Source organism: Glycine soja, chromosome 4 (assembly GCF_004193775.1).
Source record: "Glycine soja cultivar W05 chromosome 4, ASM419377v2, whole genome shotgun sequence".
NCBI classification, from domain to species: Eukaryota; Viridiplantae; Streptophyta; class Magnoliopsida; order Fabales; family Fabaceae; genus Glycine; species Glycine soja.
The window spans coordinates 6,811,674-6,833,338 of NC_041005.1; the positions used below are offsets into that span (position 1 = coordinate 6,811,674).

The 21,665-nt window shown below is 28.4% G+C and overlaps 1 protein-coding gene and 1 long non-coding RNA gene across 2 annotated transcripts; one reads left to right on the top strand and one right to left on the bottom strand.

The window, feature by feature from the left end:
• Positions 1-6,599: 6,599 nt before the first annotated feature.
• Positions 6,600-12,694, bottom strand: LOC114409101 (protein tesmin/TSO1-like CXC 5). Its single transcript, XM_028372412.1, has 8 exons — positions 11,890-12,694; positions 10,721-10,828; positions 10,393-10,570; positions 9,895-10,242; positions 9,502-9,602; positions 9,312-9,406; positions 8,124-8,516; positions 6,600-7,141 (listed from the first exon to the last, which is right to left on the bottom strand). Exons 1-8 carry the CDS (start codon positions 12,207-12,209, stop codon positions 6,927-6,929), a joined length of 1,758 nt encoding a protein of 585 aa, XP_028228213.1. The 5' UTR covers positions 12,210-12,694; the 3' UTR covers positions 6,600-6,926.
• LOC114409102 lies at positions 8,449-9,639 on the top strand. The gene is made up of 2 exons (XR_003665991.1): positions 8,449-8,578; positions 9,330-9,639. It is a non-coding gene; the product is annotated as an uncharacterized LOC114409102 (long non-coding RNA).
• Positions 12,695-21,665: the final 8,971 nt, after the last annotated feature.

Below are 21,665 nucleotides of genomic sequence, written 5' to 3' on the forward strand. Positions count from 1 at the left end.
TTTGTTGTTATGACAGCATTGACAAGTTTACTTGTTATAACTTACTAGAGTGCCACCCCACAGTACCGGGGTTTTTTAAAAATCAAAAAGAGGAAATGAGAGAGTAAATAAAAGAGAAAAGTAAAAAATAAAAAACATTGTTATTCCTTGTCCAAGGGCAACAAAGCCTTTGTCCTACCCTAGGCCATTGTTAGTTTATATACTTTTACATAGTGTAAATAAAAATAAAATTATAACTTGTAATAATTTTTTATTTTTAAAATTTAATTTTTTATTTTATATTTTAAAATAAGATTTTTTGACAATTTAAAACTATGAAAAACTTGTTACAAAATTTTAATATCTTATTTTTTTATCTGGTTGACACTATATAGAAGGATTAAAAATATTTTGTGAATTTCAAGATAAAAAAATCTTTAAATTTAAATAATTAAAAACAGATTTAAACATTTGTTTTTCAATGTACACCGTGTAAATCACTGTTTGTACCATTTAAAACAGGAAAGCCTCGGTTTCCTCTGCCAAGTGCCAATGCAGTGGAAATGATCAATTGTGTTTCTACATTTCAACTCCTTGGATTTAATCCAGATTTAAGGATTTTGGTACTACATTTTAGAATTTAGAGTGGAGTACAGTTTAGGACTAAAGGGTTTTTTTTATTACCAATAAGTTAGGTTAGAATGTTTTTTTTTTAAATCATTTAACTGAAAAGCTTAAACTTAAGATATTTTAAAAAACAATTCTAGGCCTAAACAAGACAAACTATTTAAGAAGATATAAATAATATAATCACGCACGGAGGCAGCGTTAAGTTTTAGGGGGCAACTAAAAAAATCATATAATCATCAAATTTAATATAAAATATTCAAATGTTCCTAAAATATATAATTATATATTAGTAATTTATCAAAACATTAATAAAAAAATATTAAAACATTAAGACAAGTTAAGTATTTTTTAATAGTCAAAATTGTAAATATCAGTCAGTTTTACGTGTCAAAGAAATTCCATGACCAATATATAATAAAAATTAGTACTCCGTCGAGAGTGTCACAAATAAGGGTGAAATAGGCCAGATCAAACTTTGAAAGACTTGAGCCTAATTTATGATAAATCTTTAAGGCTTGAGCCTGACCTATAACCTATCAAAGGCTTTTATTTTAGTTTGGCCTGACTTTTTTAAAAGTTTGGTCTGACCTAGTAGCCTTTTTAAAAGCTTTCTTCATAATAAATATTTAATATTTTATGGAGTAAGAACGTAATAGGAAAGTTAAAAAAAAAAAGTCAATCAAAATAATGAGAAATATAAAATGACACATGACTCACACCTAAATTGTAATCAAAATCCTTGATGATAGGAATAGAAGTTATGGAGGAGTAATATGTAATCAAAGTTTGATAATTTCAAAAAAAAATTAATTGTATCCAAAAAATAATATTATATATTGGTACCAAAAAAATAATATATATATATATATATAGGCCGGTCTATCAAGCTTATAAAGCTTTTTAATAAGCCTAAGTCTGGTCTATTTAATTTAATAGACTTTTAAAAAAGTCTGAGCCTAACCTTTTAATTAAATAGGTCAGTTTAGACCAGGCTTTATGTAGGTCAGGTTGTAAGCCCCTGTAGGCCGGCCTGACCTATTCTCACCCGTACTCACAAATAACAAGAGGAAAAATAAACAATACACCATAAAATGATTAGAAAGAAAAATTATTTGTTAATGTATTTAAATCTCAAACCTCAAATTATCAATCCCTTTCGTAGTTGAACTTATTTAATGTGAATATAAAATTTTTAATTTATAATCAAATCAATATATTAATGGATGGTTAAGAAAGACTTATAAATATAATTTATAACCTTTAAAATAGATAATAAAGAAACATATATTATTAAAAAACAAATAGTATTCAAATATTTTATTTAAAAAGAGAAATAAATATATTATCTTCACAATAAATACAATAATAAAATAAAATATTTATATAAAAAAATTATCTTCACATAAAAATATTATAAAAGGAGAATAAAATATTTTATAAAAAAACTTAATTATTATTATTTGACGCCAAAGTAAAAATTATTACTTATATATATAATATGTGTAAAAAAGTAAAATAAAAAAGTCAGGGGAGCAAGCCCCACCCCCTGATGTCCCTCCGTCCCTGAATACAATAATACAATTACGCACTTTTTTATTACAGTATTTTTTTTGACGGATTTTTATTTATTATAGTATTAAAGTTTGTTTTTTAAGAAATATCATGAAATTCTGTACTCGTCAGCTTATTAAAGGTCTTAAGTTTATTAGCCTACATAAAAGATTAAATTTATAAATCTATTTAGAGGTAGGTTTATTGACTTATTTACAAAGCTTTACCACAAAGGTTATTAAATAGATTTCTGGATTATTTTTTTCTTTCAAAAATCTATATTTCTTACATAAATAGGTTAGACATAGATCTTAAGTTTGGAAAATAGGCCAAGTAGGTTTTAAAGTAAGATCTTGCTAACCACTGTCCTAATTGGATAGGAAATTAAAAAAAAATATTTGTAAAAATCATAAAAGAGTGTAAAAATAATTATAATTAATATAATTGTATGCGTCTTAATAGAAACCTTTCTATTTTAAAATATTAGTTAGCATTTGTCTTTAAGGTAAAACACTTACCCGTCAAACTAATTATCACTTGTAATTCAAACTTATACCATTTTTTTTAATTTGTTGTATTTCATAATTGAACAAGTTTGTGCATCTGTCATTATTTTGAAACTTATGGCTAATAATTAAGGAGCATTTCAGTTTATAATTTTTATTTGTTAGTTTCAAAAGATTAATGTAAGGGTGATCAAAAGTTTATGTAATCTTCTAAATTCAAATAAATTAATTCAATTTAAGACTACAATTTTGACTTTTCTTTTCTTTGAAAATGAACACGTGAAAAATTAATCTGTGGTTTACTTAAATGCTTCATTTACTACATCAAAGTACGTATTAAGAAACTCGTTGAATATGGAAAGATCGCTTTTGAGACGTGAAAGTTATAACTATTAAAACTTAAAACACCAAACACATTGTGTATATAATGTTATTTTTATCTTTGTTATTAGGCATAGCAATGAAACTCGTATTCGTGGGTATTTGTTCAAACTCGTCCTAACTTTGACGGGGATATCTGAGTTGACTGGGTATGGGTTCAAAGATTATCTGACTTTTTTAATTAAGAACGGGAATGTCACTACTCGTTCCATACCTATTCTCGTACCCGTTTCGATGATGAAATTATTAAAATTTTATTAATTACTTGTTAATTTTTTATAATTTTTACACAATTTAAGATTTTTTTCTTGATGATTTTTGTAGACAAATGCACTACAAATACAAATAGTTAAAAATAAATGTGTAATAATCAATTTTTTTAAACCAAATTTTCAATATATTTTTTTTTTTTTTAAAAAAACTTTTTTACAAATTTGAACCGGGAACGGGACATGGATAGGGATATCCAATACTGGATACCTAATAAGTACGGAGATAACAAAATTTAACCCGTCGGATATCAGGGATGAGTACGGGTATATGTTGGGGAGTCGAGGACTGAGAAGGCAATACCCGTCCCCGCCCTGTTGCCATGTCTATTTGTTAATCGCAACAATTTTACATAAATGCAAAGAAAGTTGTGCATATAAAACGATCATCGATCAATGTCAACTGTTACACGATCTTGAATGGGTACATCATTTTCTCCTAAAATTTCAGTGCAACAAATCATCAATTACATTAATTAAAAGACTTAAATATGCTTTTAACCTATAAAATGCAAGAGTTTTAATTTTAGTCTTGTAAAAAAATTATTTTATCATCCTAAAAAGTTAAAATCATGATTTTTATCTCTTATTATATGTGACACTCATTAATTACTTATGTATTTATCGAAGATCAAATAATCATATTAGGGGATACTCAGTAGTGTTTCTGTTGACATGTTAACATGAGATATCTCTATAAAAAAATTAAATCCCTGAAATAAATGTTATTAATCTAAGTCTATCTTAAAAAAGAATTTTAAGAACTAAAAATAATGATTTCAAAGAGACAAAACATAAACAAAAATTACAAGGACTAAAACTAAAATTGAATCATTGTAACTAAAAACATATTTAAACTATAATTAAAATGAAAGTAAATTATACTCTATTTTCTAGAAATGTATAAAATTTATATTTCCCTCCCTTTATATGATCAAAATTTTATGTAATCTTGTAAATTCAAATAAATTAACTCAATTTCAGACTATAATTTTGACTTTTCTTTTCTTTGAAAATGAATACGTGAAAAATTAATCTATGGTATACTTAAATGCTTCATTTACTACATCGTATTAAGAAACTCGTTGATTATGGAAAAATTGCTTTTGAGACGTGAAAGTAATAACTATTAAAACTTGAAACACCAAACACATTGTGTATATAATGTTGTTATTTTTATCTTTTTTATTAGGCACGGCAATGAAACCCGTATTTGTGGGTATCCGTCCAAACTCATCCTGACTTTGACGGGGATACCCGAGTTGACCGGGTAAGGGTTAGAGAATTAATCAACTTTTTAAATCAGGAATGGGAATATCACTACCCGTTCCATACCTATTTTCGTACCTGCTTCAATGATGAAATTATTAAAATTTTATTAATTACTTCTTAATTTTTTTATAATTTTTTACATAATTTAAGATTCTTTTCTTGATGATTTTTGTAAACAAATGTGCTACAAATACAAATAGTTAAAAATAAATGTGTAACAATCAATTTTTTATAATCAAATTTTTAATATAATTTTTTTACAAAAAAACACTTTTTTACAAATTTGAAAATATAATTTTTTTACAATTTTTTTTTTACAAACTTGAACCGGGGACAGGACAAGAATAGGGATACCCAATACCAATACCCGATAGGTACGAAGTTGGGGTAACAAAATTTAACCCGGAGTATCAAGGACAGATACGGGTATATGTTGGGGAGTCGAGGACTGGGGAGGCAATATTTGTTAATCACAACAATTTTACATAAATGCAAAGAAAGTTGTGCATATAAAACGATCATCAATCAATGTCAACTGTTACAGGATCTTGAATGGGTACATCATTTTCTCCTAAAATTTCACAACAACAAATAATCAATTACATAAACTAAAAGACTTAAATATGCTTTTAACCTATAAAATGCAAGAGTTTTAATTTTAGTCTTGTAAAAAAATTATGTTACCATCCTAAAAAGTTAAAATCATGATTTTTATCTCTTATTATGTGTGACACTCATTAATTACTTATTATTTATGGAAGATCAAGTAACCATATTAGGTGATACTCACTAGTGTTTCTATTGACATGTTAACATGTGATATCTCTAAAAAAAATTAAATCCCTAAAATAAATGTTATTAATTTAAGTCTACCTTAAAAAGGAATTTTAAGGGCTAAAAATAGTGATTTCAAAGAGACAAAACATAAACAAAAAGGTAAAATTGTAAATTTGGTCTCTCAGTTTATTTCCAGTTTCGGATTTGATCCCCAATAATTTAATTCACAAATTGAGTCCTCCTATTTTGTAAAATCGTGCAATGTTGGTCTCCGAGGCCACAATTGGACGTTGACCATTACAAAGGAATGTTGACTGCCACGTGTCACATCCTTATTGGATGATGACAGTCACGTTTCATGTTTTGATTGGTCAATGAAAATAACAATGCATTTCATCTTTTATGGAATTGACATCCAATCAAAACATGACACGTGACAATCATCATCCAATAAGAACGTGACACGTGACAGTCAACGCCACTTGTTAACGGTCAACATCCAATCCAATTGTAGCCTGGGGAACCAACATTGCACGATTTTACAAAATAGGAGGACCTAATTCGTGAATTAAATTACGGGGGACCAAATCCGAAATTGAAGATAAATTGGAGGATGAAAAATACAATTTTGCCAAACAAAAATTATAAGGACTAAAACTAAAATTGAATCATTTTATAAGTAGGAACTAAAAACATATTTAAACTATAATTAAAATGAAAGTAAATTATACTCTATTTTCTAGAAATGTATAAAATTTATATTTCCCTCCCTTTATATGATAAAATTTACACACCTACGCGCGCACACCCGCACCCAAACTCATTCAACTATTTGCCAAAAAAATAATAAAACTATAACCCTTAAATTAGTTAAATATCTATTTGTTTCATAATAGTGGCTCTCTTGCTCCAATTCCTATATTCATTATTCTGCTAACAGCTTTATTTTCTTTCGAAGCAAATATGAGGACTCAATCATAAACGATGTGTTTTTCAGATACCAGAAATGGATTTCACTAATATATTTACACGGTAGCATTCAATAGAATTTTCTTGTGTATATTGGGTAATGTGAAATGACACAACTTATGTCATTTATCTATGAACATAAAATACTTCTGTTTATACTGCAGGAAAGAAGAGGCTCCAATTATATGAGTATACTCATTACTCTCCTTTTTTTTTTAATTTAGTATTATAATTGGGGAATAAAAAACCCCAGAATTTGACTTGGTTTTCTGTATCCAAAAATCTTGTTTTTTTTAACATGAAGAAATAAAGAAGCCATTGCAATTGCCGGAAATACTAGACCTATTAAAGGAAAAAAAATGGAAGGAAAGTTTATCATGAAAGGGAAACCTCAATTTACTATTTGTACCTTATATATTATTATTATTATTATTTTTCTTTTTTTATTCTTATTTATATTATCATATAAAGATCTAGACAAGCTCTAATTTAACAGCAGAGAACAGGGCTTGTATCAGTTGTATGTAACATGCACATCAGCAGCAGAAATTCCGGGCTGCACACTGTCACCAGCAACATGTTTCATTATCAATCAGGTCAACGAAAGATCATTATTACCATGTCCATTGGTTATGGCATAATTTGTCTGGGATATTTTAGCGATCGATGGGATGAGGTAATTTGCAAAGCAGTTGCTTTGAATTCCCTTCTCACTCCCAACGTTAGTTTCAGCACCATTATTGCCATTGTCTGCAGGTTCTTTCTTGCTTCTCTCCCCTTTCTTGGTCAATGAAGAGCACATTGTTTCTACAACGTTAAAGATAACTAACATTAGTTAGATTTTTAACAAAACATCATAGAAGCTCAAGGATCACACATTTCAGATTATTATTCTTTCAATTGCTTATGTTACCAATATTAAACAAACTATCAATGCTATTTTAAGGTCACTAATTCTTTCACTATATTCTTGCATTCAATAGAAACAAATAGCAAAAGACGAACTGAAGAATTGGTCCTTCTTTTCTCAGCATGAAGTATGACCCTATAACCTATCATAAAACTGATTTCAAAGTATTTTCCAATTAGGTTATTGGCCTAAGATCGTCTAACAGCACACATTTCTCATTCAGTCATTCTCTATTTTTTGTTCTTTCACGATGATTTTTAAATTCAAGGAAAGTTATCTTCATTTCAGCCAATTTCTATAAGCATACAAATGATGAAGCCAAATTGGTTTATTGCTTCTTGCTTTAGAAAAGCTTATGCATGACAACAAGGTGACCCTGCAGTGGGTGAATATATGGCTTCTCATTTTTATGTTCTAGCCTGGCATTCTTAATTTTATGAATATGATGATGCAAGTTGTTTACATAGGTAAGCTGAGTAAGACAAATCCCTACAAAGTACAGATGCATCATAAAGAAGTTAGGTATGGGTACACTACATGATCAGCTGAATTAGTATTTCAGTCACAACACATAAGGTAAATATTTGTTAGCCGTGTCAAATGGGACTTTCCACAATGACTGTTTATAGAACATTATAGTTTTTTTTTTTATTAGCAAATGTTAGCAATTAGTATGTTATGTTAGTGGGAGAATTCAAACCCATGACCTCCTTATCACTCCAACCCTTATGCCCCTCCCCCAACTACAAAACCACTTTATGACTCCCTATAGAATATTACAGTTAATCTTAAGACAGGAATGTCCAGATTAATTTTGCCCAAACAAAGTTGTAAGTGTGAAGACTTCAACACCATAACAAATTAATACTAAAGCCTAACCTTTGATGCTGCCATGAGTAACGAGTCCGCGAAGAATGTCCAAGAACTTGGTCAATATAAGCCTTTCCTGCTCTCTGTAAACATCAGTGCATCCATCAGAATTAAATGACTTTTGAATCATGTTTTGAAAAGTACTGTTGCATGCAACTCCATCTGCAGAACAATTTCCAAAAAGCATATCATCCTGTTCATCACACATCAATGCTAGTGTTTCAGGTGATAATGGCCTATTATAATGAGCGACATCAACTGCTTCTGCTTCATCTTTATTCACATGATCATCACAAGCAGGCTGGTGGACATCTCTAGTTTCTTGCAGTGATTTAGCTGATGAAGCAACAGAAGCTTCAAAGTTCCCAGTTTTTGTTTGCTGGTCTACTTTGCCTCTCATTTCTGAAAAGTTAGAACACAATCAAAATGCCAATTTATTTTCAGAAAGACATCAATATTGACAGGTATGTGAACAGTGCATATAACAATTTGACTCTGAAACCTATATTTCCAAATATAAGCAACTGCATAATGACGCTTGTGGCCAAATTACGTTTAAGGCTAAAAATGAAAGACTTCAGGCATATTTTAGTAGTGATTATGAATACCTAAGCAATTAAAAGTGGAAAATGGCTGAATGTATTCAGTGTATGGAAGGTCTCTAAGGTTTTAACCAGAACCCCATCCTTACTTAAATTATTATTAAATGAGACTAGCTTCGTTAAAAATAATCTCATTAACTTTATTATATTTCAATAACTCCCCTTCAAACATTACAAATTCAATGATTTCAGCACCAAATATTCAATAGTATGTTTTATCAAACATACTTTAAAATGTTTACTTGGGATATCGGATATGCATCAGTTAACTCTTGTAAAAGTACCATAATACTTTCCCAATTCCTTAGTACTTCTCTAAGAAAATATATCATGACATATAACACCACTACCCCCTAATTCATCCTTAATTACAGTATATATATATATAATTAACTATATCTTCAAAACGATAAAAGGAGGACAAAATAGGTGGAAAAATAAAATAAAACTGATGCTAACATTAAATGAATGTCCTACCAGCATGAAATTGGAATATTTGCAAACAAAAATATTAAAAAATATTCACCAGACAGTAGATAAATCATATTATTTTAAACTAGATAAATATAGTCTACATCCATGAGTTGCTCAAAACCTGCATTTGTCTTTGCAGCTACTCGTGAGAGAACAACAAAAAGTGAACAGAGATTCTTTACATTATTTGGCTTGAGGACATCTGCCAATACGGACCTTCAGCATGGATAAATTGTTAGTTGTATATTTTTAAAATTTATATTTAAAATGTTAGATAGATTCGTCAAATAGTGATTAAAAAATTTATATACCGGTATGTAGATCTTGAAGACCCTGAAATTCTTGTGTTGGAAGGGTCAGAAATAAAGGAATCTGACAGAGATGATGGCGATGAAGCCATAGGATCAATTTCCTGATTAAAATTCAAAATAATTTAAAAACATTATATGAAGTTTGGATGTCCGAGGATGGAGGGAACTGATAACCAAACCAACAGGAAAATAAGATGAAAATCAAGGGTTTCAAAGGATAAAACTAGGATTCAAATGTTGACTTATGTGATGTGATAATTACAAGACAAAGATATTGTTTTTTGCTGGATACTTGGATACACATTTTCATTTTCCAATCCAATTATAATGAACCTGCCGCATAAAGAATAGATAATTATTATTTATATAAATCCAAGAATGCAAAGAAAGCACCTGTAGGTATTGAGCAGTCATGTTAACAGTTTGATCCATGGCTGACTTTCCAGGAAACATTTCCTGATTTTTTCTCTTCTTGGGTGTTATATGGGTTCCATAGCCAGATGATCCAACAGCTCCACTAATGGTAGCATTAGCTGCCTGTTTCATGTGAACTAGATTGTAATCTTTGTGAAATATTGCTATTCTTTCATCACTTCCTTCAAAATTCTTGCAGTCCATGCATTTACAATTTTCAGAGCAGAGGATATTGGCTTGGAAGCACTCACAATACTTCTTAAGGCAGCCTGATTTCTTGCAGTGACATCCTTTATTGTGCTTTCCTATTACTTTAATTTCACATTCCTGTGTTCAAACAAGATATTTAAATGCACAAGTTAACTACAATATCAGCTAAACCCAGAACAGTAAGTATCATCACAAAAACTTGGCTTAAAAGCCTCATGCCAAAAACCAATAACACATGTTTGAGGGAGTTGAAATTGAACTACAAACCTTGGAATCTCTTTGTTCTTGTGGACTGCTAGCAATTTTTGGTCTGAAAGCATTTGGATTGCGTTCCAATGTTATTCCAACTGCCTCCTGTCTGGCAGCCTCATTATCCACATTATTATGGCAATTTACACAGTTGCAGCCATCACAATAGATCCCAGCTGCAAAGCACTCACAGTACCTAGCATTTACAAAATTAGGTTTTGCCAATTAGAGAGACAGAGAGAAGAGGAAGAAAACATGTAAGATGTTTATTGTTTAGATATAGCATGGTTATGTGATAAAGTATTCTCATTAAAAAAAATTCATACAGAGAAGCTAAAGTGCTTACAACTTGAGGCATCTAGAATTTTTGCAGTTACATTGTTTCTGTTTCTTTGGAGTGGTGTCCTTCAATTCCACATTACATCGAGGTTGTGATCTGGGAGACTCTGGCTTTCTGAAAGAAAACAGATAAATCCACAAACATAATAAAATTCAAATTAGTACAAAAGTTCTTACTATGAAGCAAAATTTAATAGTGAGTAAAGAGATGTAACAGTATTTCCAATCCCTTTATATGAACTGGTGAAATATTTGGAGTTTTTTTCCTTAGTGACAAGCTTAGCTCTTTTGAGTAGTTTCCAAGTTTAGCTGCAAATTTATGATACTTCTTTTCCCAAAATGCATACATACTACTAGTATTTCCTTTTTTTACCCACAATTAAGATTATTATAACCAATCTCAAAATGATAACAATGAGCCCCGCATTGCATGTGGATACAAGCAGACCAATCTCTTTTTTTTAAAACAGGAAAATAAAAACAAGTAAACAAACACTTATGATTACTGAATTACTGAAATGATTTATCAACTGCAAATTAGAAGCAATTCCAGGCTTCCAGCCCCTAAAGAAATGATTGTCACTTTCATTTTTCCACCAAAAACACTCTCCGTTAGTACTAATGTAACTATCTCACCCTTATAAGTTTTGGTTTAATTACAATCTTTACATTTTAGTCCCTACAACTAGAAAGTACTCGTTTTAGTCACCACACATACATTTTTTAACTTGTTTCAGTCTTTACCCATACACTTTTTAATCTTGTTTAGTCTCTATAATTTTCGACTGCAAGGACTAAAATGGATTAAAGAGTGTGTGTGTAAGGACTAATGTGATTAGTTTCTAATTGTAAGCACTAAAACATAAAGCTTATTCAAAAATAAGGATCAAATGAGTAATTAAACCTAAATTTTCCAAGAATAAAATTATTTCAGCCAAGAACCCAGGTCTTCAAATAGAAGCTAACTTCTAGCAACTGCTTCTTTTCCTACACTCTTACACAATCTTAATCGCACTAAAATTCAAAACATGCATCCAATTCAACATCCTAAACGCACATTGGTAGTTTGGTACACTTTAGCGCGATCCGAGTTTCCTTATCATTCAGACAGGGCAAACCAAAAACGCTACCGTTTCACTTCTTTTTTATTTTCGTTTGAGGTTTAAGAATACTTACACCACTTGCAACACCTTCACCGGAAACTTCACCACGGGGTGCGGAATTCGTCTAACCGGCGAAACTAGCTTCGGCCGCGGTGAATACAACCCCGGCTGTTGTTCCTGCGCCTCTGAATATAACCACGGCCGTTGCCCCGGCGGCTGCAAATCCAACTGCAATCGCAACGGAGAATGCGACGGCGGACGCAACGGTGACTGTGGAGGCGGCAACGGTGGAGGCAGTTTCTGGTGCGACGGATCTCCGTAAACGGCCGCGAAATCCAATTGGCGAGCCAATTTCCTTGGAGCTAAATCCGACGCCGTTTCGCTCTGTTCCATCTTTCGGCAGCGATCAGAAATCGATCTCGCAACACAGCGGCTTGAAATCGAATTGCAATGTTAGTGTTACTGCTCTCAACGACTCGCCGTTTCGAGTTGCGATCCCGAAACGCGCTGAAAAGGCTTCAGAGAAGAAGTCTGTTGTAACGAAACGGAGTGTCGTCAGCCTCAGAGTGGCGTCATAAATTCTCGTGCGTTTTGAATTGCAAGGAATCAACGGCCTTTAAGAGAGGGAGAGTTTCGGCATAAAAAAAACAAAATTATTGTGGTTCGCCGGAGAAACTCTGGTGTGGTGTGGCAGTGCCAGCTCTCTCTCGATTTTGAAAATTGAATCGAATGAGGTTGAAGGTTTGATTTCACGGTTGTGATTTTCTGGGGGAGATTGAAGTGACCCGTGTCCGTTGGATAATGAAAAGGTAACGGTACTTTCGGAGTTGTGACGGAGATACATTTTGGCGCTAATTGAGTCTAAGTCCAACCAGGAGTAAATCTTGTGCACGCACGAATCTAAATTTGTTGGCAACTATGGCTAAGATAAGATATGTTTTATCTCTCTAAAAAATTTCAAATTTAACTTTAATTCTTTAACAAAAAATTATCGTTTATTAAAAAAAAAATATGTCGTTACTTTAATCTGAAAATATTTTACATTATTACCTTCATGAAGTATATTTTCTTACTATTTATAACTACAGTTAAATATTAATCTTAACCATTTTAAAAAATCAAAACTGAAATATTTCTGAATTAGATAGTAAAAATAGGATGAAATTTTAAAAGACTAAAATTGAATTTGATTTTTTTTAGAAAAAACAAAACATCTTTTATTCAACGATAATCAATTATCATTTATATGTTAATAAAATAAAATTATGTCAAAAAAATATTGAAAAAATATATTATTATCATTATTATTATTATTAAAGATAAAAGAGGGTTTTATTAAGTAGGTGGATGTTGTGTAGCAACACCACAACGATTCTTTTGCAATCAAAATGTGTTTAAATTATTTCATTTTATTTTTTAATTCATAAAATACATAATTATAGTAATGAAGGTAATTCTTTTTAAAGGCTAACAAAGGTGATTATTTAATTATGAAATATTTAATCAAAATCATTATTTAAACATTATAATTGATAATACAATTATATATTCTGAATTAAATTAATTCACCGGTATTTCAGTTTGTAGAATATACATGATATATGTTTATTTTATATAACTTAAATTTATAATTAATAAATACTTTCAAATTTATAAATTTTATTATAATTAAAATTCATAATAAATAAATATTTTTAACACATAGTCAATTATATCTTAGATGTATGATAAATAATTTATATTGTGATATAAGATAATTTTTAATTATTCATAATTTATTTTTAGAAAATATTGAAATTCAATTTAAAAATAATAATAAAAATTATAAATTGAAATAGATAAGAGATTAAAAAAATTCCTAAAAATACTCATGTTGAAGAAAATTTTCTAAAGACACTATGTTCCTAACTTATTACTTTCTCACATATATTTGTCCACTTTTTTATAGTAGAATTTGTCACCCACACTTCAAAATGTAGTAATTTCTTCATCCATTAGTTTTGTTAGTTGATGGTTGACATGATACTTTAATATTGATGTGACAATATATATGGTTCACACATGAATAGATGATGTGATACTAACTAAATGACATGCAATCAATATTGTGAAAATATGAAAATAAAATATGTAATATTGTGAAAATATTACAACAAAATGTACAATATTTTGAAAGTATGAGAGCAAAATATGAGATAATAATAAATGATAAATATATAACTTAAATATATTTTTCATTTTATTACCTAAAAAATATTTTTATATTTTACTATCTGACATTTTCAAATTTTTACTTTTGATATTTATCATTAGTCTAAGTTCGTTAAGTGATAACGTGACACTCTATTAACTTGTCATATCATAGATTAACGAATCAAGACTAATTATTAATACCAAAAGCAAAATGCTAGAAATATCAGTTAGTAAAATAAATAAATAAAAAAACATTTTTTGGCAGTAAATTGGAAAAATAGATATATTACATATATAAAAAACATATTTAAGCATAAAAATATTGGTATTTGTTGTCTTTGAACTTATCTGGATCATTGTAACCTATAAACACTACCTTCTCATAGACCAACTGGTATCATTGCCGATAGTGAACTACTGTTTTACCTTTTATAAATTAATTTACCACCCCAAATTCATGAATGCAAGTTTCATTACACTACAAATAACACAAGTTTTCGAGTTAAAAAAACACAAGTTCTTTGACTCTCAACATTCATTTAGTTTCTTCCTAATAAAACATCTACAAAATAATTATTAAGCCTTTTTATCATTCGCCATCATGACCTTATTTTGAGTGTCAAGCATGAAGACAATGAAATCAAGATTGTGAATTCATTAAGTGATAGAAAGTGTCTTAATGACAATTAAAGATATGAAAGATATCAACTCTAGATAAAAACATTCCCACGATTGTTCAAAAGTTGATGAGAATGAAATCAAGATTATGAATTCATTTTCTTATAAAAAGTCATGAGTAAAAAGGGATCCTTACACTTATCCTTCATAGATGTTGTGTCATCCTGAGTATTAATGACAATTAAAGATATGAAAGATATCAACTCTAGATAAAAACATTCCCACGATTGTTCAAAAGTTTATGAGAATGAAATCAAGATTATGAATTCATTTTCTTATAAAAAGTCATGAGTAAGAAGGGGATCCTTACACTTATCCTTCATAGATGTTGTGTCATCCTGAGTATTTTATTTATAAATTTTAAAAATAAAATATTTGGATAATTTTTTAACAAAAGAAAATAAAAAATAAAATAAATAAAACATATCATACAAACTAAAATTAATTTATGTATTTAACTTTATGATTTTTTTTACCTAATTTCTTTAAACATGAAATACATAAGTTAATTTTACTTTATGAAAAATATGACCACCCTCATTTTTCCCTCTTAAAACGCAGCACAATCATTTTTTTTACATTGACTGTGTGCTAAGCGAGACTGCACGCTAAGCATGACACAAAAAGTCCAGCTAGATAAGTGACCACGAACAATGCGCTAAGCACCCATGCACATGACAACTGGCTTCTCATATGACTTCTGGCGTTAAACGAGGTTGCCACGTTGAGCACGACTCTCAAATTATTCAATTCTCTTTTATGTCTTCTATTGTGTCTCTACAGAAAGTATACAACCAAAAACACTATAAACTTACTAGTTTTAGCATTCGTTGGATAAAAACAAAAATATGTTGAAATCCTAATGTTTAAACACAAAAAGAAACAATAAAAGAGAGAAAAATCAGATAATTGTTGTGTGATTTAAATACACAAATTACGTATACATAATAATTATCACTAATCTAAGACCATTAGAACTAGAGAGAATAAAGATAATTCGCATTCAGTGGGTAAAATGTTAACTAAGAGTTAGGAATGAAACACTTGGTGTTTAAGAAATTTTACAATTGTTAGAATTATATTTAGCTTAGGCTATAGATGATTTTATGTATTGAGATTATTGTTTCATTACTTTTAGTGTTTCTTTATTTGATAGTATTTATTCAATAATAATTTGAATATAATATATTATACTGCCTAGATTGATTATGTTTTTAATTTGTAGGGTAATATTAACAAAACAGACAAAATATTAAAATAATGTAAAAACAACATTGGTTTTGACAAAACCGACTGTGTAATACATAATACAATATCGATTTTGACCAAAGTCAATGTTGTATAGTACCAAAAAAACATCAATTTTGGTAAAATCAATAATGTAATATACTATACTACATCGATTTTGGCATAATCGATGTTATTTTTGCATTTTTTTGTCTATTTCCTATTATATCACATCGATTTTGGAAAGAATTAATATTGTATAATGGATTTCAACATCGATTTTCATAACCAATGTTAAAAATTATATTTTTAATGACAATAGTTTTAATATTGGTTTAAAAGTGATGTTGAAAGTTCATAAAAATCGATGGTAAAAGTTTATTTTCTTGTAGTGTAATAAAATATTAAAAGTTAAAAAATTATAAAGTAGGTTTTTATTATAAAAAACAAACGTGCATTCGATAGGGAGGGAAGGAGTGTATATGCTTGGTAAATTAATGGAGAAATAAAAAAAAACGAACTAAAATAAATTGAAGAAAGGAAAATCAAGTTAAGACAAATCATAAGTTGTGTTTAACTAATGAAATTATTGTGTTGTTAAGATACTGCGAACCCTTTAATATATTAATTTTTTTTTTAAAAAAACATTAGTACTGTTTCAGGAACAACAAAAACTCGTGAGTGACTAAATTAAAGGAACAATGTGACGAGAAAAATTCTAAAGTTTTCTCCTTTTACAAAACACAACAGGGAAAACAAAAAACTTAAAAAAAGGTTTATCCAAAATCTTCTATGATAAGTTTATAAACAATCAAAAGAAGAAGAAAAAAAAGTAAATTCTTCTATTGTACATGCATGCTCACTTATGATCCTTCCCAAACATATATTAGTTGGATGCTATGTCTCTGTGACTAATACTTGTTAGTCATCAAAGTGCTAAGTGATTTGTCGATTGCTTTGGTGATCCTTTTTAAAGGTTGTGGGTAAAAAATGCCGATGAGTTGTGCCAGTCTTATATGGAGCATCGAACTCCTATTTACCAGGTAGATTCTTGGGATAAGGAACTTGTCTAGATGCCTTTTTAGACATATTTAGTTCGTTTGTGACATTTTATAAATAAAAAAAATGGTCATTGACTGATACATATAAAGGTGGAAACTCTATTGACATATTTATATTCATATTTAATTTTTGTATGAATTATTATAGTGTTTTGTGTGCCTTTTATGCTGAAGTGTCTATTATCTATGTTTTGAGATAAATACATATATTAAAAGAATTTTTTACTAACATCATCTTAGAATAATGACAAAAAAGTTAAAGTAAAAAATAATATTTGATTTTTTAATAATTATTCTAAGAATAAGATCGAATGTAAAATTATGTGAGTGACATATGAAACAAGTAAAAATACATATATCGCTTTCTAGTATGTGGCCGGAGTATCTCTTATTTGTGCTTGCGGATACAAGTACGTTGGATGGAACAAGGTTTTTTTTTAAATCAGTTTAATTTTTTTGAAAAATTAAGGTTCAAGGATGTTTGACTTATTTGAAAAATTATATTGACTTATTAAAATATATATATATATATATATATATATATATATATATATATATTTATCAGAAATGAAAAATGGTATTTCTATAATTTCTTGACTAAGTTGCAGAAAAATGGCATTTCACTACATTATTTAACTAAATATGAAAATATAGTCTTTCAATTATATCACTTTGACAAAAATATGATTGAAAGTTAAAGATTTGAAGAATCAAGACTGTAAAAGTCATTGAAAATAGAGATTGAAGATAAAAATTATGAAGAATAATGATTGCTGAAAATTAATTATTAGTGTTAATTATAATTATGAAATGTTGTTTATAAATACCAATTTATACTTTGTAGTAAGTGTTTTAAGTTTTATCATTCTCACTTGTACAAAACCACACACACCTGCCACTAATTAAATGATTTAATAAGTTTCGAGCAAGTTCTTGTTTTGTTCCAATCCTCGTTTCAATTAGAGTCTTTTATTCTAATCATTTATATTTCTTTTGCGGTCTTCTTTTGTTTAAATTTACACATTTCCATTACGGCATTTTTTTCCACTACTAGAAAGACACTCTTCTCCAACACTACATCAAGGACAGTTGTCGAAAATTGACGTCTTTAAATGCGTGGTGATTTTATTTTTTTTAATAATCGGAAGTTTCCTAAGATGATTTTTAGGAAAATCATTTTAAAATCCTTAACTTTTTATTCTTTTTATAAAAAAAAAAAAATTCTAAAATGATTTTTTGAAAAATCCTTTTAGAATCATCCATTTTGTTATAATTATTTTTAAGATGATTCTTGATAAAATTGTCTTAAAAATTAAACTTTTAAAATAATTTGAGAACTGTTGTAAAAAATTTTGATTTTTCACAATTACTACTTGGAAGACGAAAGACGATTAAAAATTACCTTAAAAAATTTCCCAAAAACTATCATAAAAAACAATTTTTTTTTAATAGTGTTCAAGTTCTTTATTTTTCTGCACTTTATTTCTTTGTCCAAATTATCATTCTTCTCTTTTACATTATCATTTAATTACTTCCATTTTACACTTTTTGCCTTTTATCATTTTTTAATAAGCATTTTATCATCTTAGATATTTAATTTTCTTGCAATCTAATTTATTTGCCCATTTACATCCATGTACTATTCTTTACATTTCCTTTAATTTTTTTAATTTAATTAATATTTTTATGCACTTTAATTGTTTGAATTTTAATTCAATGCGCCATTTAATGGCTTTCAATTTACATTTTCAGTCACTTCAATTTCAGCCTTTTTTTTATAAAAAAAAGTCTTTTCTTTGTCACAGATTATTTCTTTTCTCTTTTTCTTTAGGATTGTTCCCATGATCTTAAGATAGATAAATTTAACCATAAACCAAGGGTCAAGGACCTACAAAATGATATTAAAAGGTTTCGAAAAAAAGTAAATGTTTCCTTTCTCATATTTAGATAATGGAATTATGTCTGTTGACAAAAGTTACATAAAATTTCACTGTCGACACTTGTTGTAAGATTTTTTTTTTATGCTTGACCTAATATTTTTTTAATGTTTGACTTGATCTATTAGTTTACTTAAAAACATACTTTATATTAAAGTTTTATATAAATATGACATGTTTCTAAACAGGCTAATAGACTAATGAGTAAAAACTATACGCATAACAAACTAAAGACCATATAAATAAAAATCACTATTACTCAATGCACCAGGCAAAGGAAAAAGTACATATATTGACTTTATATATAAGAATTGGATATAACTTATTTATATGATATAAATTTATTTTTAAAGTTAATATGACATTCACAATAGCTTATTTAAAAGACTATTTTGCAATAAGACCATTTAATATAACATGAGTTTATCCTTCAATAAGTTTATAAGCTTTATTTTTTATGTATATGCCGATATGCTTTATTTTTTTTTAAAAAAAACTAAATAAATATACTATTTCAATAAATTATATTTTTAAACCATAATAATAACAGCAAAAAAATTGAAATTTATATTTTTTAAAATAAGTCAGACTATTAGACTTAAAAGACTTTTTAAATGACTAAAAGTTAACTTTTTAAAACTAAATATGCTTTTATAAAAGCGTTGATCTAATTTAGTCCATTTGCCTCTAATTTTAAGATATTGTTAACTAATTCACACATACTAAAAATTTTAATTAATTTAGTTATTAACATTAAATGTAATTGTAATATTTTTTAAAACTAATCTTAAATAATTAATGTAAATGATAATGAAATTTAAAAATTTAAAATTAAACTCTGACACTCTCTAGTTCTTATAAGAAGAAGAAAGAGATAATTTATAACATTTATTAATTATGATCTAAAATAATTAAGAATATTTTGTTTAAAAATAATTAATACAATGGATAACTAAAAAAATATTATAAAAAGGACCAAAAAATCTTAAAATAATATATTTTAAAAAGATCGGAGAAAGTATTTATTAAAAAAAGTCTAGTTTGATTTGACCTGAAATACTAGGGTTAGATCCTTGTTGGGCAGTTTTCGACCTATTTTTATCCGTGCACCTAATGTCTTGTATCCAACACTTTTTAAGTTTTAATACAACAATAAACATAAAGTACCGTTTACATTGACATGGGAACTAATGAGGGTGATTTGAGATCGCATTGGCCTTAGATCGAGGCCGTTCTCGAATTTTTTTTATGTTTAATTACAATTTTTGTTTTGTTCTGCATGTGATATCATGAATTTGATTGTGTTTTTTTTTTTGTTACTTTATCTTATATTATTTAATTACATAATTTTGGTTCGTTCACATATTGATATCTAATTTTTAACAAAAAAATACTATTTTTTAATAATGTAGTTGAGTATTTCATTAACATGAATGTACTGATGTGACAATAAAAAATTAGAAAGTCATATTATTAACCTGGGAATAGGAATTTATCTCTGGTGTTTTATGAACAATTTGTACCCATCACATATTAATATATATTTTTATCTTTACTGATTAAAAAAAATATCATATTATTATTTTTGTTAAATAATAGATATTAAGTTAATAGATGAATCAAAATTGTACAATATAATAGTTGAAATAAAATTTGTGGTTTTTTTTTTCTTTTAGAGAAACCAAGTTCACTAAATAATGACAGTAAGAGGACAAAAGTGGGATTAAGTTTTTTTAATATATCAATCAGCTAAAAACGTTAATTTTGCAGTGCCCAATTAACCAACCAATTGCCATTATAAAAGAATGCATGCATGGGTTGCCATATCGAGTAACACAGACAGATCTTTAGAACAGTTTCAACTAATTATGAACATTTCATTTAATACCGATTAACGTTAAACTGATTGTCCATTAATAATCGTCAGCTGATTCTTACATTTTCTTTGATTATCACATTAAAAGTTGACAGTTGTTTTACTCACTTTTAAAATACAGTAATATTATTTTCTTTAAACATGAACAGTAGATGAATCTGTGACTCATGCTTAAAGACATGATAAGATCCTGCCCTACCCATGTTTGACATTTCGGAATTATTCGTACATTAAATGCCCAGACAATTAACCTTTCAAACCAGCGTCACGGTAAAGGATGATGTTCCTCTAACATATATTCGTTGGCATTCATCACCAGTTACCACTTACCACCTTTTCATTAATCATTGATTATATCAATGCAAACCCATATCTATTAAGGGCCTCTGCCATAAAGTAATCAGCCATTGTTGAAACGTTTGAGGCTTTTAGCCATTTTATGCATTTTGAAGTTAGCAACATACTAGTAGTATATTTCTAATTTAAAATTTTAGTTGTTTCAAATTTTAAGAACACCGGAACGTTCTCTTAAAAAAAAATAAAAAACACTAGAACGTCAATTTGTTCCATCCATCGATTATGAATGCTAGAATGTGCCCCATCCATCATACATGACCCAATCGTCATCGTGACCCGCCCCATCTTCTTCGTTGTGAACGTCTATAGTTTGAAATACAATCAACGGTAATTGACAACTTAATTATTTTGGTGAGAAGATTAAATGAAATGCAAGAAAATGGTTTGACCAAAATATACTATCAATTATGACAATTGGCAAAACCATATGTATCATCTCAATTGTTAGTATATAAGAATTAGTTGTACCGTATATTACTTCTTTTTTTTCTTTTTCTTTTTGTCTCTCTTTTAAAGTTGT

Bases quoted from the DNA above. Each gene is read 5' to 3' on its own strand.
- LOC114409101 (XM_028372412.1), bottom strand. From the start codon at position 12,209: ATGGAACAGAGCGAAACGGCGTCGGATTTAGCTCCAAGGAAATTGGCT. The intron at 10,243-10,392 runs GTTTGTAGTTCA...GTTTGAACACAG, and splicing joins AAGAACAAAGAGATTCCAAG to GAATGTGAAATTAAAGTAAT. The intron at 9,603-9,894 runs GTGCTTTCTTTG...AATTTTAATCAG, and splicing joins TGACTGCTCAATACCTACAG to GAAATTGATCCTATGGCTTC.